This window comes from Chrysemys picta, chromosome 5 (genome assembly GCF_011386835.1).
Source record: "Chrysemys picta bellii isolate R12L10 chromosome 5, ASM1138683v2, whole genome shotgun sequence".
Taxonomy (NCBI): Eukaryota; Metazoa; Chordata; order Testudines; family Emydidae; genus Chrysemys; species Chrysemys picta.
The window spans coordinates 41,720,438-41,739,929 of record NC_088795.1 but is presented as its reverse complement, the minus strand read 5'-3'; the positions used below and the strand labels follow the sequence as shown (position 1 = coordinate 41,739,929).

Sequence of the window (19,492 nt, the reverse complement as noted above, 5' to 3'; positions counted from 1 at the left end):
GTGTCAGTACAAACCTATAGTGCAGACACAGTCTGCTGCACAACATGCATTAGAATAGTTTACTCTGGTTTGAAATTGTGTCAACATTAAAGTTTTATACTGGAGTAAGTGCAGCAGAGGCTAAGATCTCCATGCAGATAAAGCTTATATTATTTATTTATTATAAGGTTTAGGTTATTTTAAGACCTTGATTACATGGAAACAATATACAAAATATATTATTCAGTTGGGATGAAATTCACCCCTGGGCTGAGGGTCCACACTTTAAATCCTATTTTATATTCCACTCATAATAGAATGGGAGATGTTATTGACTCCTTTTGAAAACCTCAAGCTTTGTTTTGTGTATTTGTAGTGTAAAGTGTTTTACATAAGTAGAGGACACTCCAGCTAGTAGCTCTTCAGTGTGGAGAGGCAATCTTTATCATATAAATCTCCATGACCTTATGGTAACAAATGAAGCTTTCACTTACCTGGATGCACTTAAAAAAAAAAAAAAAGCAATGTTCTACTGAAAGGAAAAAAGGAGATGAGAAAGGTGGGTGAAGGAGAGAACAACAGGGAGACATTCTCAGACGATATTAAAAAATATGGCATTTCACTGTCTGGGTTCTAGGACCAGCGTTGAGATTCGTACAGACCAATGACAGTTTCAAACGGTAAAGGGAGTTGTGCAGGTTGTGAAGTCCCAGCCATGGGACTGCACTGGCGCACGGAACTACCCAATGGGGGGAATCAGGTAAGTGGCTATTTTTTCTTGAGTGTATTGCGCAATGTTTGACTGACTTTAACCACGGGGATGTGCAACGATAATACAAACTTAGCTAACTCCCAGGCGATGATTTGAAGATCACTTAACCGACAACGAGGCAAAGATTGAAAGCAAAAAACCAGATCGGCTAACCCGAGGGGAGACTGCACGGCTCCGTCCTTCGCCGCCCCCTCCCCGCCAGGGTCTTGCCAAAAGAGCGATCAGCTCAGCCGCCTGGCAGCCCCCTTCCTGTGAAGGCAGCAGATGCCAGCGGCCCCAGTTGCTCCCTCAGGGGGCTAGAAACTGCTGAGGGCCTGGGGGGCGTTAAAGGGGAAGAGGGGGAGGGCGCCTTAGTGCACTGATTGGCTGATACCCCAGATAAAGCCCCAGCCGGCGCTGCTTACACTCCTCGGCTTGGCTGTAAACTTTCAGCCTTGAGCTGGATTTTCTCCTCTGCCGTGCCCGCTCCCGGCTCGTTAAAGGGAGATGCCCCCAGATTGGGCTACATTCAAACCAATGACCAGGCGCTAGTGGGAGCGGTTGCCTCTTGTCAATTTCACTCCTCCGTTCTTTCCCCTCGTTCGCTTAGTGTCTTTCTTTCCCAGCAAATAGCAGCTCAGCCCAAGAGTATTTTCAATTGTTCTTGGACCTCTCAGGGTTAGTTCTATCTCCCCTCCCCCCCAACGCCCCCTTGGCTGAGTGGCTAAGGCAGCCCCCTAGCCTGCAGGAGTACTGGCCATGCAGAGCCCTTCCGCGCAACAGCCCTAGTGCTCGCCCGCCCTGGAGAGCCTGGCAGGGGCGGGCAGCTCCGCGCTATGCCCAGCTGCCGGACGCTCCCCTGAGACGCTGGCAGGTAGCGTGGGCTGCCGCCTGGCCCCGGGCAGAGATCAGCGCCCCGGCGGGCCCGGCCATGCGGTCCCTGAACATCACCCCGGAGCAGTTCGCCCGGCTGCTGCGGGACAATAACGTGACTCGGGAGCAGTTCATCGCGCTCTACGGGCTGCGGCCGCTGGTCTACATCCCGGAGCTGCCCGGCCGCACCAAGCTGGCCTTCGTGCTCGTCTGCGTGCTCATCTTCGTCCTGGCGCTCTTTGGTAACTGCCTGGTGCTCTACGTGGTGACCCGCAGGAAAGCCATGAGGACCGTCACCAACATCTTCATCTGCTCCCTGGCGCTCAGCGACCTGCTCATCGCCTTCTTCTGCGTGCCCTTCACCATGCTCCAGAACATTTCCTCTAACTGGCTCGGGGGTGAGTAACCCCCCTGCTACCGCCTCTAGCCGGCCGGGGATCTCTGGATGGACCCAGCCTCTCGTGCACGGGGAACCCTGCCTCTGCCCCTCTCCCTCCCTCTCATTCCTGGACGGGGCGCCCGGGAGTTCGCATCTCTCTTTCCCCCACTCCCTGCTTGCTGGGCTTGTTCCTGTCCCATCAAGTACACCTGGCTGCAACAGATCTCTGCCGGAGGAACAGAGCGGGGGATGCAGGTGGGAAATGACATGTAGATCGCTTTGGTCCCACAGGACTAAGGAATGGGCTGTGTCACCTGGGAAGATGCTACTATTTGGCACTTCTCATCTTCAAAGCAACCTGCAAATGCCTTTTGTGTACAGGAATGAGTCAAAAGGTGACCTGCAGTGTACTTGTAGAGGTGTGTTGGTCCAAGGGTATTAGAGAGACAAGATGGGTGAGGCAATAACTTTTATTGGACCAGCTTCCTTTGGGGAGAGAGACAAGCTTTCCAGCTTACACAGAGCTCTTCTTCAGGTCGTTTTCTGAAGATGAGCGTTGTCTCTCTCACCAAAAGGAAGTTGGTCCAATAAAAGATACTACCTCACCCACCTTGTCTCTCAAAAGGAGGCAGGCATTTATTTAGCTGCCCCCCTACCTAGATGAAGACAAAACACCTGTTTTTTAGAGTTTATATTTTCTTGGGAAATTGTTTTTCCTTTAGGACACATGGATTGTTTTGACTAGATAAGGCAGAGTGTAAGGCAGCCGTTTTCTTTTCTGGAAAACCTTTTGTACTAGGGGATCTGGCAACATTACTTTATAATGCTCCATTGGTATCACTACTAGTGTGCAAGCTCTCATACTTTCATAGCTCAGAACTGATGCTTCAAACCTTTGAAAGTCTCTGTTCATAACAGATAGCTTGGTTCACTCTAGAACTGTTGCTTTTGCCTACTCATTTGTAGTCTGTTATTGCATTTTAGGATTAGGGCTCTGAATCTACAAATCTGACCCATTAATCTAAATTTTCAGTGTACTCCTTATTCTGCAGAGTTTCAAGAACTGATACGTCACATCACCATTGGACTAAATTAACAGATTGTATTCAATTTGAAACAGCTGTGTCTTGAGATTCTGGTGAAAGTTGCAGTAAACAGAATTTTTGATGTAGTAATGGTGGTGACATGACACATGTATCCTGTAATTTTTTGTTCCAAGGATACATTCTTGCTGACAAGTGCAAAAGAAGGTCTGAGCCAAAGCTTGTTGAAGTCAGTTCCATTGAAAAGGCTTCAGATCAGGTCCTTTTTGCCTTTGTTAGCAAAAATGGGTCCTTTGGTTGATTGTATTACAAGATGTCCCATCCATTTGGGGTTGGCCAAAGTCACTGACCAGACAGAATGAGGAGAGGAAAAGCCCCTCTTCAAATCAGGTCATTTATACTTTAGGACAAAGTGTCTTTAGTTTTTAAAGGTGTTTCACAGACTACATTTCTTTAATAAATGGCTTTCCTTTTGTTTTCCAGTGCATAGATAATATGATGAATGGGTGAAATAGATACATGTTGACAAACTGCAGGGCTTTGGAAGTTTTCATGTTATGATCTGAATGTGAAAGTTAAGAGCAGTGTACAAAGGCACTGTCTTTAGGATTTATTTGCCTCTTGTGGGTGAGGGACCACAGGCCAGATTCCCATTGAGTTCAGTGGAATTTTAGAGTGTATATTGTTGTCACAACATAGAACTGCAGAGACACGAAGTTAAAGAAAAGGACAGGCAGATGCAGTAGTGCTACGAAACAACAATTCTGTAGAGAGAGGCTCAATGCTCTGTCTCTGCTCTTTTGATCTTGGCAATTACGAGTGAAGAAATAAAATGTATGTTTCTGCCATGAATGGCAGCCAGGGATGCTGATTATAATGGAAATGCATGTTGGATTTCAGAGCCTGGGCTCCAATCTGAGTGGGAATGTCTACACTGCTTTTTTAGCCTTATGGCACAAGCCTTGTAAGCCTGAATCAATTGATCCATGCTCTGAGACTCACTGTTGTGGTGTATTTTTGTTTTTTATTTTTTTGGTTTTTTCGCAGTGTAGATATATCTTTAGACTTATTGTTGCAACAGCTAACTTTTAGGCCCCCTAATGCCTAAGGGAACCAACGGATCTGAGTTAGGCTGCTAGGCTCCTTATACAATGCATGTGAAGAAGTCTCTAAGAATGGGACTTACAAAAGCCAGCACAATGAATGGGGAGTTACCCAAGATAGCCAGTAGGAATTGCTGAGGAGAGGGGTGGGCCTTATGTCCAGCTCCTCAAATGGTACTTAGGATAGATAGGGTGACCAGATAGCAAGTGTGAAAAATCAGGACACATTTTTGGGAGGGGGAGGAGTATAGTTTGTCTTATATAGGAAAGCCCCTAATATTGGGTTGGTCCCAATAATATCAGGACATCTGGTCACCCTCACTTAAGTGCCTAATAGCAGGTCACTCCTGCTGCTTGGAATTCATGGCTGTGAACCCTTTCTTGGAGGTAGAGGCCTAAGTTAGGTCAGTGCCTCTGCTGCCACTTAAGGCACACCAACACCATTTTTCATGAGAATCTTTCTCATGAAAAATGGTGTTGGTGTGCCTTAAGTGGCAGCAGAAGCAATGTGTGTGTGTGGGCATGTAGGGCCACATGCACCCCCAGATTTCTGCCAGAGTTCACACTAGAATGTCAGAACCATCTGGTGAGGACTGCTGCCCTCATTCCCTTTGCCTTGCCCAGGAGTTGCCCTTGGCCCATGTCTTTGCAGAGCTCATCCTTTCTCTCCTCCCCGCCCGCAGCTGAAAGCAGACATCCCTTCCTGCTTGCGCAGCACCAAAATGCAGCTAACACCTCCAGGCTGCTGCTGCCCACTGGCATAACCCAGCTGCCTCCTGTCCCCTGGATTAAGGATGGATTGTACCCTGGAGTCCCTGGGAACCTACAGGGGTAGTTGGGTTCTGTCAGAGGAGGAGGAAATGACACTGAATCCCAGCCCAGGGAGAGTGTGGTGAGGGGTCTGGCCAGTGCAGCCTGGCTCCTTCCCTTCCCTGCCAGTGGCACCGATGTCATCCTGGGCTGGAGGTGGCTCCTGTCATGGTCTGTCCTTCTACACAGCCAGTGGCACCTGCCAGATAGGGTGGCCTCCTGCACGTGCCTCTGACTGTGGGGGCTGAGGGTTACAGACAGGGCACAGGGGCACGGCCTGCTCCGGACAGCCCAAGCTACCTGCTGAAGTTGGGGGAAGGATGGAGGGGCACTGCCCAAGGAGCAAAGAGCATTACCCTGCAGCCTCGTCCCACCCCACCCTGGGACAGGGACTCAGCAGTGAGGCTGCATCCAACCCTGACACAGTGCAACAGCCAGGCCTGCCCCAGAAGCACCCTGGGGTCCTGCCCCCCTGTGCCAGGTGCACCAGGTGTGGGTGAGCAGGCTCTGCCCGGCAGCAGGATCCAAGTGCATAGGGACTTAGTGTGGGGGGATCCAGGTGGGGGTAAGAGAGTTCTCTGTGGGGCAGTCTGGGTGTGGGTGGCTTGGTGGGAGATCTGGATGCACAGAAGCTCATTGGGGGGTTCCAGGTACAGGGGCAATGGGACTCTGCAGGGGATCCAGGTGAAGGTGTTTGGGGCTCAGTGGGGAGGGTGTCTCAGGGGGCTCATTGAGGTGGTACAGATGCAGGGGAGGTGGGGCTTGTCAGGGTGAGGGTTCGATGGGCCTGCTTAACAGGGGAGCCCCAGCTTCTACCAAGAGGATGCCGCATGCTGGGCTCCAGCTTCCCCCCTGCCCCCGCGTCCCCCATCCCCTTCTCTTCCCCATCCCATGCCCCTACCCCACCACTCCATCTCCTCCCCATCCCACCCTCTTCCTTCTCCCAGCTCTTCCCCATGCCCCCTTCCCCCAACCCCTTCTCTTCCCCATCCCATGCTGCTTCCCCACCTCTCCATCTCCTCCCCAGGCTTGGGGGGCAGGGGGGAAACCACCACCCCCAGCATGAGCTGGTGGAGTGGAGCGGGTTGGGCCTGGGTCGCTCCTCCACTTCCTGCCACCTGGTGATTGCAGGGTGGGCCCGACCCCGCACTCACAGGGCGGTGGGAAGTGAAGTGACCTGGCCCCAGCCTGCTCTTCTCTGCTGCCCTGACTTTGGGGGAAGGGGGGAACCGCCCCCCAGCACTCACCGGTGGTGCGTCTGGGAGCCAGTGGAGTGGAGCGGGCTGGGGCCGGGTCAATCCTCCACTTCCCACTGCCCTGTGAGTGCAGGGCAGGCCTGACCCCAGCTGCAGTCTCCTGGGATGCATAGCTCAGGGGAGGGGGATTGGGGGGAAAGGGGGGGAGTGGGGGCGGGACAGGGGTGGAGTGGGGTGGGAAGAGGCGGGGCAGGCACAGAGCAGGGGCGGGGGCAGCTTTCCTGGCCGGCTCAGCTGGCCGGGGGATTGGGCTGTAGCAGCAAGTCCGGACACTGGGGCCCCTTCTGACTCTGGGCCAGGTGCCATGGTAAACCCAGTACTGAGCATCTCTCCAGGGGTCTCAAAGCGCTTTACAAGCTGCAGCGTACCACTGGGAGCGGGGTGGGGATTGCTCATTATAGAGAGGGGGAGGCCTAGCATTTAACTTCATGCAGCTGTGCAGGCATGTGTGTGTTCAGGGGCTGCACCTGCAACCCTGAGAACTGGGCCTAGCTGCCTTGTTCAAGCTCACAGAGTCCATCACGGAGCCAGGAATAGAGCTGGGGTGGGTGGGGTAAGGCTCAGATCCTGTAGCCAAAGACTGGTGGGACAGGGAGCCTGTGGACATTGCACTGAAGAAAACGCAGCGAGTGACTGTGAGGCCAGGCTCCAGCCCACGGGGCTGTATGGCATCCCTTGCCCATGCATCGCCTCTGCTGCCAGGTTCCTACCAGAACCTTTAAATTGTGCTCCCCACTATCAACAGTTGTGCTTCGCCTCTGAGTGCAGTTATCTTGTCCAAGGTGAACAAGAGGGGACATGACAGAGGCTACCTGCTCTAGAGAAGGTAAATCAGGTACTTCTATTTACCCTCTTTCACAGTACAAGAATAAGGAGATGTTCAATGAAATTGAAAGGTAATTGTTTAAAACTGATAAGAGGAAAAACTTTTTTCTCATTGCACAATTATTCTGTGGAGTTCACTGCCAAATGATATCACTGAAGTCACAGCTTTAGCAAGAATCAAAAAAAGGATTAGACACTTAATTTTTTTGGTGTGGTTTTACAATGTTTTTTCTCTCCCCTGTTGAGAGTGAGTTTTCACATGTCAAACAAAAGGCGGTGACTCTAGCCCCTATCCAACAACTGGATCCACATGGGTGGATACCTGCATCCATGTGGAGCCCTATTGACTTTGACAGTGGTCTGCCTGGGTAGGTAGAATCTGTTAAAGCATGGATCAGTGTTCATGTCACACTCCTCACCAGTACCCAGCCTGGGAAGTTAATGATCCAACCACTGGACCAAATTCGGTGATGAATCCTGGCCATGTGCCATCTGAGGCACATTGAGTATATGCTAAGAAGTTATAGGAGTAGGGCCTATTCCAGTGCTGCCAAATGTACAGTGTGAATAAACACAAGAAGAGATTTGTTTCTCTTCTAATCTTTCTCAGATAGGTAACCTTTAAATGTTGTCAAAATAAAATAGTGGGCAAAGAGAAATTCAGAAAGAAATATGATTTTTTTTTAAATTGATGGTGTCCTTTTAAGGATTGAGAGACAGGATGATTCACAACCTGTATCTCTGCCACTTGAGGTTTGTTACTATGAAAAATGAAGTTGTGATGAAGATGGTAGTATTGCAAATGATCAGCATTTCAGAAAATGGGAAGTAGCTTTCTCCCGTTCCCAAGCTCTTTTGTGCGTGTGTTTTTGTTTACTTTCTTCTGTCAAGCCACTTCTCCACCTAGTTTTTTGGATCTCTCACAAAACCCAACTTATATGTGGGCATTGATTCTGCGATGAACTCATTTGGGAGATAGGGATAGAGAAAACAGGCATAACTGGTAATCGGAGTGGTGCACAGATACGTGCCTCACTGCTTTTTACTGTCACAACCTGGCCTGCCATTTCACTGTGTATGTGCATGCTTCAGGCTACTTTGGCTGACAGCTGAGTCCTTGCTGTCCATAAGTGGACTATTCAGAAAGTCTGAGGACAGTAAACAAGCCTTTCAAAGTACTCTGCTAATTACACATTGGATATTAATTGCCTATTTAGCATTCTGCAGCATTGCATGCTGGTTTTCAGTGCTATGCATTGCTAAAAAGAGTTGTCCAAGCTTTACTCTGAAGAGGGTGGCATTCAGAGTGTAATTTCCTGTATAAGTTTGTGCTGGATCAGGCTGTTTTTTCTCTATAGCTCTTCAAAGATGTGTGTGATGGTGGACTTCATTGAATGGACATTATTGAAAAATATGGACTTACCTAATTTCTGTGTAACTTTGAGACTGGCGGGGGAGTTGCCTTCTTTCTAACATTTAAGAGCCACACAGTAAAGATCCCCACAGGGGAACAGAACATGGGTGCAAATAGGTCGAAGTCTCAACAAGATGCATGCCAAAGAGTTTGAACACTAGCTGACACCTATGCAGACTCAAAAGAGCCTTTGAAATGATCTGAGTTACATGAGAAGAGAATGGAAAAATGAGATGATGGGATCTGTCAGTAAGAGGGGTTCGAAATATAAAGGACATTGTAGGAGTCAGCAGTAACTGTGATAAGCTTATTTACAGATGCTGGATACTAGCAAATATCTTTGTCCATATGCTAATACAAAACACAACTTCCTGGCTAAAATATTAACTCATGGAGTACACACCTTCACATCCAAGTAACCGGAAGGTAAAACTGACCACTGGTCACTAGTAAAAAGGCTGTGTTTAGGGGTGGGAGGTCGTTGATATAAAGGTGGGTGTCTGAGGCCTTGTCCACACTAGGAAATTTGTACCCACCAGCAATAGTGAAGGAATTTTTACCACCATATTATCTAATCCTGTTGGGAAAAGGATAGGAAGTTCCAAGTGTGGAGGCATACTGTGATGCTGCAGTACATTGAACAGGTGTCTAAACATGTAGACTGTATTCCTTGGCCTAACTGAACTGTTGCCTAACACCAGGGCGGGTGCAAGGATGTTTCGTGCCCTAGGTGAAACTTCCACCTTGCGCCCCTCCCCCCTGAGCCCTGTGGCAGCTCTCCGCCCCCCCGCCCTAAGATGCCCCCCTGTGGCAGCTCCCCACCTCCCCCTCCGCCCTGAGGCGCCCCCCCGCCCGCGGCAGCTCCCCCCGGCCCGGGGAGCTGTGCGGCAGCTCCTCGCCCCAACTCACCTCTGCTCTGCCTCCTCCCTGAGCATGCCGTCGCCACTCCACTTCTCCCGCCTCCCAGGCTTGTGGCGCCAATCAGCTGTTTGGCACCGCAAGCCTGGGAGGGATAGAAGGAGAGCGGGGCCACGTGCTCAAGGGAGGAGGCGGAGCAGAGGTGAGCTGGGGCAGGGAGTTCCCCTGCATGCCTCGCCCCCTTACTTGCTGCAGGCAGCCCTCCCTGCGCCCCCCTGCCCCAGCTCCCTCCGCCTAAATGCCAACGACGAGCGGGGCGGCCGAAGATCTGGCCGCCGTGGTCACCGCCGAAGGACCGAAATGCCGCCCCCCAAATGCTAGTGCCCTAGGCAACCACCTAGGTCGTCTAATGGGTTGCACCGGCCCTCCCTAACACAGCACATCAAAATCTTATGGTAATGCTGGATGCAATCTTAGTCAAAGGGATGTCTTATACCAATTAGCTTTGGTTAGTTTTAATTTTTCTTATGATTTTGTATTTTTCTTTTAAAAAGCAGTGAGGGTGGGTGGCAGCAGTACCTGAGGCTTTGTACATCCTTGATATAAGCTCAAGAACAGACTTCACCCTTTCTTCCCTCCCCTGATATAAAGCAGGTTACCTTGCTTTATCTGAGCTACTGTTGGTTTTATTTAGACCATTGTTGTGGACTGTTCTCAAACAGAGAGAGAACTAACTTCTGACCTGTTTCATTCAGTCCATAAGGCTCCCTCCTCAAAACATGCTGGTGCATATATTATGGTAAGGATGTTACCAGATTTGCCTATTACTTTGGGGTATGCTCATTTATTTGGGTTACTCTTGGAGGGGATGTTTCTGTAATTCTATCAATGTACTGCCTGTCACGTGTGTTTTTATACGGACTTCTACTCCTCCCTTATGCAAGTCCCCTCCCAGTGGAGCTATCCTGCAGGACCTAGGTTCCCTAAGGCTGGGTTCCTGCAGCCCCAGAACCGGATGAACACACACAGTAACAGAGCATGTCTGAGCGGATCAGGTCAGTCAGCACTTTCAAGCTGACCCCTTATGTGCCCCTGGGCTCAATGGACTGGGTCAAGCAGCACTTTCAAGCTGTCACCCTTATGTGTTCCAGATTCAGCACATCACTATCCCCACTCTCACATCACAATTGTACTGGTAGTAATCTACTTGATGAGCAAACCCCACAGTATTTTGGGTGCTGCAGGGATCTTTAGCTTAGGTAAAAGAACTGTTGCTGCAGAGTAAATGGGGGAAGCTAAAAACACAAAAGAGTAAAGTTCAGAGAGAGAGAGAAGCAACCAGCTTAACCATAAAAGTTATTTATTGAATAATAGTGATAACTACACAAGGAGAGCCTAAACCAACATAACATACATTATTAAAGGTTAATACCTAAGGTAGAAAGGAAAACAGAGAGAGAGAAAGAAGGGGATCTCACCCACTCCAGGAGGCTTGAACTGGTCGGGGTTCCCAGGTGATGGTGGTAGCTCAGGGTCCTGAGTGCTGGAGACAGGTAGAGCCTCCAGCATGATCAGTCAGGAGAAGATGGAGTCCCAGTGGAACTGATGCATAGTTTGGATCTAAGCATCAGAACACTGACTGGAGGGTGAGTAGGGATTTTTGTAGAGAAAATACAATGGTTCAAGGGAGAACACTAGATTTGTTTATGGGTAAACTGATGACTCAAAGGTTTTCTTTAGGTTAGACAATAGGAGCTGATCAATCTTGGCTTTCGGTGGTGTTTTCTTCCAGGGAGCTCACAGTGCAACTGGGCTGCTTCAGTATTTTGGATATCAATCAAGGATTCCTTACTAGAATTGGTCTGATAACTGCTGAGCTGGGTGTGGGCAGGCGTACATTCATTAACATCTGGAGCAGAGATTCCCACGATGCAGTGCTTCCCTGCTTTTTCTGGTCCCAGAGTTCAGTGCGGTTCTCTGTTCTCTATTCTGTATGCAAATTGAGATGTCTCCCTGTCCCATCTTTCATGCAGATGAGGCTTGGAGAGTTGTCTCTGTTCTTCATTCTGTATGCTAATGAAGATGTCTTCATCTTGTCACCCTTGTCAGGAAGGGTCTAGGTGTGTCTCCCATCTGCCCTTCATTGCTCTCTGCAAGTCTTTTCTCTGATGGGTTTTGGTTTAAGCAGAGGCTGGTGGTGGTGGTGGTGGTGGGGTATCTTTCATGAGTCAGACAGGCTGGATACTGCGCCCTGGTTCCCCAAGAACACAGAGCTGACTGGTATCAAGGACCAAAGAGAGTGATGGGAATAGAGGACTGAACTGAAGATCAGTTTAACAGGAATTTAAATCGCCAAGTGTCTGTTTCCTCTACAATGCCTGGCATGTTTTTTAACATTCTACTATGTGCCCAAGAAACTGTGGAAGAATTCCCACTTTAGCCCATTATGAGAGTGCAATTTAATCCTAGCAGAGATGGGAAGGATTCTGCCATTGTCTGGTGCCTCAACCTGGAAATTTCCAGGAAACAATTTATACCTTCAATTCAGCGGCACTGCTATGGGTACCTGCATGGCCACACAGTATGCCAACATTTTTATGGCTGACTTAGAACAACGCTTCCTCAGCTCTCGTCCCCTAGTGCCCCTACTCTACTTGCGCTACATTGATGACATCTTCATCATCTGGACCCATGGAAAAGAAGCCCTTAAGGAATTCCACCATGATTTCAACAATTTCCATCCCACCAACAACCTCAGCCTGAACCAGTCCACACAAGAGATCCACTTCCTGGACAGTACAGTGCTAATAAGCAATGGTCACATAAACACCACTCTATATCGGAAATCTACTGACTGCTATACTTACCTACGTGCCTCCAGCTTTCATCCAGACCACATTACACCATCCATTGTCTACAGCCAAGCTCTAAGATACAACCGCATTAGATCCAATCCCTCAGACAGAGACAAACACCTACAGGATCTCCATCAGGCATTCTTAAAACTACAATACCCACCTGGTGAAGTGAAGAAACAGATTGGCAGAGCCAGAAGGATACCCAGAAGTCACCTACTACAGGACAGGCCCAACAAAGAATGTAACAGAATGCCACTAGCCATCACCTACAGCCCCCAACTAAAACCTCTCCAGCGCATCATCAAGGATCTACAACCTATCCTGAAGGATGATCCCTCACTCTCACAGGCCCTGGGAGACAGGCCAGGCCTCGCTTACAGACAGCCCCCCAACCTGAAGCAAATACTCACCAGCAACTACACACCACACAACAGAAACACTAACCCAGGAACCAACCCCTGCTACAAACCCCATTGCCAACTCTGTCCACATATCTATTCAAGTGACACCATCATAGGATATAACCACATCAGCCACACCATCAGGGGTTCGTTCACCTGCACATCTACCAATGTGATATATGTCATCATGTGCCAGTAATGCCCCTCTGTACATTGTACATTGGCCAAACTGGACAGTCTCTATGCAAAAGAATAAATGGACACAAATCAGACATCACAAATTGGAACGTTCAAAAACCAGTAGGAGAGCACTTCAATCTCCCTGGACACTCAATAACAGACTTAAAAGTTGCCATTCTTCAACAAAAAAACTTCAAAAACGATTTCAACAAGAAACTGCAGAACTGGAATTAATTTGCAAACTTGACACCATCAAATTAGGCCTGAATAAAGACTGTGAGTGGCTGGGTCACTACAAAAAATAATTTTCCCTCTGATACTCACACCTGCTTGTCAACTGCTGGGAATGGCCACATCCACCCTAATTGAATTGGCCTCATTAGCACTGACCCTCACTTGGTAAGGCAACTTTCATCTTTTCATGTGCTGTATATTTATACCTGCTTACTGTATTTTCTACTCCATGAATCTGATGAAGTGGCTTATAGCCCACGAAAGCTTATGGCCAAATACATTTGTTAGTCTCTAAGGTGCCACAAGGACTCCTTGTTGTTTTTATTGATACAGACTAACACGGCTACCCCCTGAAACCTGTCACCATACAGTAACTCAGTACATTACTTCCTCCCACATTATCTAGTCAAAGTCCTCTGCATACTCAGCGAAGTAGAAGGAAAGGGGTGATTTACATTGTTCTTGATTGTGATGGTGTATTATATCTGAATAAAACAAAGCTGAGTTCAGGTTCAACTCTATTATAAATGGGGATCCTCCTGTTTCCCCCCAATAGGGGAAAATTCCACAAGATTTGCTCCTGTATGAAATTGCTTAGGAACCCTCAGCAGTATCTTTGTGCTACTGCCTGGGAGAGTTGTGGCATGGTAGCACTGGCAAAGGGCCAGGTTGAAAGAGGCCTGGTTGTGCTGGAGTTGGTACCCTGCAGGGCTTCTCTAAGCATTTCCCCTCTCCCAGTCAAGATAGTCTCCTCAGTACAGATGCCAGGGACTCCGGGAGTGACACTGTTCCTCTGCCGTGGACCTTCTCTTAGGGCTTGTTTATATGGGAAGTTGGTATTCCTGATTTCCACCTTGTGTGGATGCTCTTATTCCAGAATAAGATGTTCACACAGGGCATTAATCAGGAGTAACTACTCAACTTTAAATTTGGATTAAGATTGGATGTGAATTTACTTTATACTTTATAGACAAGCCTTTAGAGAGAAGCAAGTTATCTGAGAGAGACTCCCTAGGAGTTTCCACTGTCCTGATAGCATCAAAAGGCTGGAATGACACCAGGGTTATACTTAGTAGCCAGGTCTGTGTTTAGGGTGGCTATAGGATGCTTTCTGCTCTTTGGTTTAACAGTTTGCATTAGACAATATACCGTCCCACTTGCAGCAATTGCCCCATCATGGTACAATACTCCTCCACCACTCTCTTTTTTGATACAGTAGTACAAAGAGATTTCCCCCACCATTATGTGCAGGCATCATTAGCAGAGCTGCATGCCTATGTACAGGGCATCAGAAACTTCTCTATGCTTAGCAATGGAATGTTCCTTGAAATTGGACTCGGCACTGAACATTTTCCATCTCCCTCCCCCCCATTTTTTCAGTTAACCGGACCTAGTGTATTGACAGTATTAGAAAGCGCAGTATTAGACTTCATAAATAGACAATAGGAATTTGGCTAGCTGAAAAACCTCAAAGTAAAGAGGAAGTAGATATGACTTCCAAATTAGGCAATTGTTTGTGTGCAGCTTAAAGTAAGGACATGGACACAAATGCATCTACTCCCTTCCCCCAGTAGAAAAATATTGTAGTTTATATTGTCCTTATTCTAGAATGAGGATAATCTATAATCTGCTCTGTTCTATGAAATGCAAGGTGATTTCATGTAGTATCATTCACCCTTTCTGTATACCAGAGTTGATTGGTATTTTCAGATGCTTGTTTCTGATTGAAAGCATGCAAAAACTTTCATATAAAGATGGATTAAAAAGATTGTGACTGTTAAATTTAGAGAGGAGATTAATCAAATAAGGGATGTGTGGACAAGATAAAAGTATACAAAATAATGAATGGTGAAGAGAAGAAAATCGCATGCTTTAGTTTATCCTTTCTCAGAATACAAGAACAAAGGAACATCTGATGAAACTGAAAAGCAGCAAATTTAAAACTTACAAATGGAAACCATTTTTAGACTCTGATACAAGGCATTGAGGTAAAGAGTTTAGTAGAATTCAAAAAAGAATTAGACATACCCTATCTAATGTAACTGTAGATTTTTTTTAATTAACTGTAAGAAATAGGGATATGAGCAACTTAGGATGTAAGCCAACCTCAAACTGACCAGGCTTGAGAAGAAACTGTGTTCTTATGTCACAGTTGACCATGGTGCAGTTTCTTGCATCATCTTTGAGGCATCTGATACTGGCTACATAGTATGGGACTAGATGAAGCACTGATCTGATCAAGTATCTTCCAAATCTGATCTGAGCTAATATTCCTATGACTGACATGTTAGATCAGACATGGGTAGGAATCTACACTATCTATTCCTGGGGGGATTCTGTGCCAAAAAATTCAAAATTCTGCAGATTTTATTTGTCAAAATAATGCAATATAATCACACCAGTTTCAATTCTTTTGATACTTTATTTAAACTACAGTACAGAAAAAAGTCACAATAACTATTCAGCATTTCCTAAACACATGAAAGTTAAGTTACAAACACTTGGTAACTAATACCCTACATTCCAGTTATAATCCTAGATTTTCATTTAAATTACATTACAGAACATCAAACAGCACAAAAAAAATCATTTTAAATTGCTCAGACTTTCACACATGAAAATCATACCGTTTTGCTAATCATTGTCCTGGATCTGGCTGGGTACTTTGGGAAGTGCTAGGTTCTGATTGTCCTTTTTTTTGTTTTTGTTTTGTTTTAATGGGTAAGTAAAATAAATCCTGAGCTGTAATCTAACCCTATTGTGCCACTTTGGCATAGGAAAAAAGTGAGAAAGCACATAGATCTTCCTACATCACTCTGGCAATGTAGGGGCCTTAAAACTTTCACAGGTTTTATGCTCCTGGGGGAATTGACTGAGAATGGAAACAGTTAACTAACAGTAGGAACATTAACAATGTTACTACTAGGCAGGCTGCTACATTTCTGCCTCAGAGAATGAGATCAATTAATCATTAACAGCAACTTTAACAATCTTACTACACAGGCTGCTACATTTGTGCCTCAGAGAATGAGATCAGTTAACTCAAGCAGGCTGCTACATTTCTGCCTCTAGCCTGGCTCATGCATAATTAAAAGCCCTACCCTTCCATGCCAGCGAGCTGCAGTCTCAAGAGAGAGGGGCAGAGTGTCTCTCTCTCTCTCGCTTGTTGGCAGGCATGTACGCCCAACCCCTCTCCCCCTGATGGTGATCAGCCATGCAGGCATGCACGTCCAGGCCCCCTCCCTCATCTCTGAAGCTGCTCCAGGCACACTGGAACAGACGTACTGGCTGGGCTACCAGGGAAGAGGCTTATGTCCCCCAGCAGATTTTTGTGTGCGTTTTTCTGCATGGGGGGAGGGGAAGAGGCACATAAAAATACCAGCCATATGAATTCTGTGCCCCCATGGGGCGCAGAATCCCCCCAGGAGTAATGATCAGAGCAGAGCTCCATTCTGCTCGAGGAAAGTACAAACTAATGGGATACCTATATTTCATCCAAGACCTTCCTGCAAAAATCACCAATAATATGACCAATCTTTATCTTCTAATCTAGGAAAATGGTGCTCTGGACTGTTCATATATTCAGAATTCCAAATTATAAATAAATAGCTAAATAATGAGAAACTCTGACACTATAAGCATGATATTAAATTGGATATATTTGTTTCATATCTGTGGGTGTAACTCTTTGAAAAGTAGGCTTGTCTTTTAAATATTATTTAATCTCAAAATAGAATTAAATATATTTATCAATTATAGTATTTAAACTGCACATACATTAGGAGAGCAAAGAAATTAAGTGACAAATTGAAACTCTTTCAACTTGCATTTTTACTTGCCTAAGTGTTTTAGTAATTACAGAGTTAATTTTCCCATTTGCTTAATTGCGTTGTTAATGAATGGTTTAAACGTCATTATCAAGCCAGTTGAATTTATAGATTATAGTCCTATTATATTATCCAGAAGCACTGAATATTTTATAGCAGGTGACAACTGAAAGACAAGGAAATACTTAAGAAATATTAAAAATCCATGAATGATAAACTTCCAGTGACTTCAGTGGAAGCAGAATTTGGTCAAAAATGAGAGCTTTTGAAAATCTCACCTTTAGAATTGTATTACTTCATGCCTTTTATTTAAAAGAAAAACTCTTTTGTCTTTATCCCTAATTACCTTGCATCATCCAAATGAGTGCTTTCTTTAAGCTTTGTAAATTACTCTTTTTCTTGTTAGCATTTGGAAATGAAACATTCACAATTCTTTCACATAATTCTTTCATACTGCTTGACTATAAACAATGACATACATTGCTACAAATAAAAACAAAAAATTAGTACAATTGTTTAATATTTTCCGAAGTGTTGTGCATTTAAAATTAAATTTCAATGGGGCCTTATGGGATATGCTTATGAAATTCACTTCCTGAATTTAAAGACACAAAAGTTCTGAAGAACTTCTAAATAAGACACATTTTATGACTGTTTATATTAAAACTTTCTAAAACACAAAAAGACTGCATTTCATGTTTATATTCATTTGAAAGAGCTCCGCATGTATTCTTAATCTTTTGTACAACTGAACTATTTCAGAGAATGGACTGAATAATAAAACAGGTTGTTAAGAAGAAACTTCAGACACTTTCAGAACAGTCTGTGACAAGAGTTTGCCAGTCTGTGCCAGGAGTTTGATCAGAATTTCCAACTTTTGCACATGTGCAAACTGCAGACTAATACCAGTTAAATTCTATTTAAAAAAACCCAGTCAGGCTTCACTCATTTTATAACTAACTTTGCTGTCATAAACTCTCTGAATTATTTGTGACTAGATAGGCACCATTATTATTTCTGTTCCAGCTTACCTATAAAAGAGTGACCTCTGCACATAACAGGTGTCAGTCCTAGAAAGTGTAAGGTTTGCCTTGCTTCCCACAAGGAAGATAACAGAAAAAATTGGAATCAAAACTCTTATTGTCTGTACTTTGTTTTATTATTAATAATAACTTTGAATGTTTGTCTAAATCATTGTGTCCGCTAAGAAATGGTAATAACCTTTGTAACAAATAGAAGGGTCTCATACTTGAATTTGTATAATGAGAAACAATTACTAATTCAGCCTCTCTGATCTAAAACAAGGAGTCCGGTGGCACCTTAAGACTTCTTCACAGGCAGAAGAACCACCATCTGAAGACCATCTGAAGAAGTGAGGTTCTTTACCCACGAAAGCTTATGCCCAAATAAATCTGTTAGGCCTGGTCTACACTAGGCGTTTATGTCGAAGTTACATCGAATTAACCCTGCACCCGTCCACACTGCGATGGTATTTAGTTCGACATAGAGGTCTCTTTAATTCGACTTCTGTACTCCTCCCCGACGAGGGGAGTAGCGCTAAATTCGACATGGCCATGTCGAATTAGGCTAGGTGTGGATGGAAATCGACGCTAATAGCTCCGGGAGCTATCCCACAGTGCACCACTCTGTTGACGCTCTGGACAGCAGTGCGAGCTCGGATGCTCTGACCAGCCACACAGGAAAAGCCCCGGGAAAATTTGAATTTGAATTCCTTTTCCTGTCTGGCCAGTTTGAATCTCATTTCCTGTCTGGACATCGTGGCGAGCACAGCAGCACTGGCAACGATGCAGAGCTCTCCAGCAGTGATGGCCGTGCAGTCTGGGAATAGAAAGAGAGCCCCAGCATGGACTGATCGTGAAGTCTTGGATCTCATCGCTGTGTGGGGCGATGAGTCCGTGCTTTCCGAGCTGCGATCCAAAAGAAGGAATGCAAAGATCTACGAGAAGATCTCTAAAGACATGGCAGAGAGAGGATACAGCTGGGATGCAACGCAGTGCCGCGTGAAAATCAAGGAGCTGAGACAAGACTACCAGAAGACCAAAGAGGCAAACGGACGCTCCGGATCCCATCCCCAGACATCCCGTTTCTACGAGGCACTGCATTCCATCCTCGGTGCGGCCGCCACCACTACCCCACCAGTGACCGTGGACTCTGAGGATGGGATACTGTCCACGGCCGGTTCCTCGGACATGTTAGGGGACGGGGAAGATGAGGAAGGAGATGAGGAGGGCGAGGCAGTCGGCAGCTCTCACAACGCTGATTTCCCCGACAGCCAGGATCTCTTCATCACCCTTACAGAGATCCCCTACGAAGCATCCCCAGCCTTTACCCTGGACACAGAATCTGGTGAAGGATCAGCCAGTAAGTGTTGTAAACATCTAAACATTTATTTTTAACAAAACAGGAATATTAACAATTAAAAGAATGGGTTGTTCATGATTAGTGTGCCCTAGGCGCTTAACGGTTTAGTAATGGGCAGTGCAAGTTTTGAAAAGAAATCTAGCAATGTCCGGTTTTCAGTGATTGTCCTGCACAAGCCGCTCTACTGTTTATTCCCTGCTACTGCAGCTACAGTAAAATGCGGTCTATGTGTCCGGGGATAGAGCAGTAATCCTCCTGGGACATCTCGATGAAGCTCTCCTGGAGGTAATTTGAAAGCCGTTGCATGAGGTTCTTGGGG

At 46.2% G+C, this 19,492-nt stretch overlaps 1 protein-coding gene across 1 annotated transcript in view; it reads left to right on the top strand.

Moving 5' to 3' along the window:
- Positions 1 to 1,346: 1,346 nt before the first annotated feature.
- Positions 1,347 to 19,492, top strand: part of QRFPR (pyroglutamylated RFamide peptide receptor) — a 69,319-nt gene continuing 51,173 nt past the window's right edge. Inside the window, exon 1 of the mRNA XM_005290282.4 lies at positions 1,347 to 2,001. Coding sequence (XP_005290339.1) covers positions 1,662 to 2,001 — 340 coding nt within the window. The 5' untranslated portion in view covers positions 1,347 to 1,661. The remainder of the gene's footprint in view (positions 2,002 to 19,492) is intronic.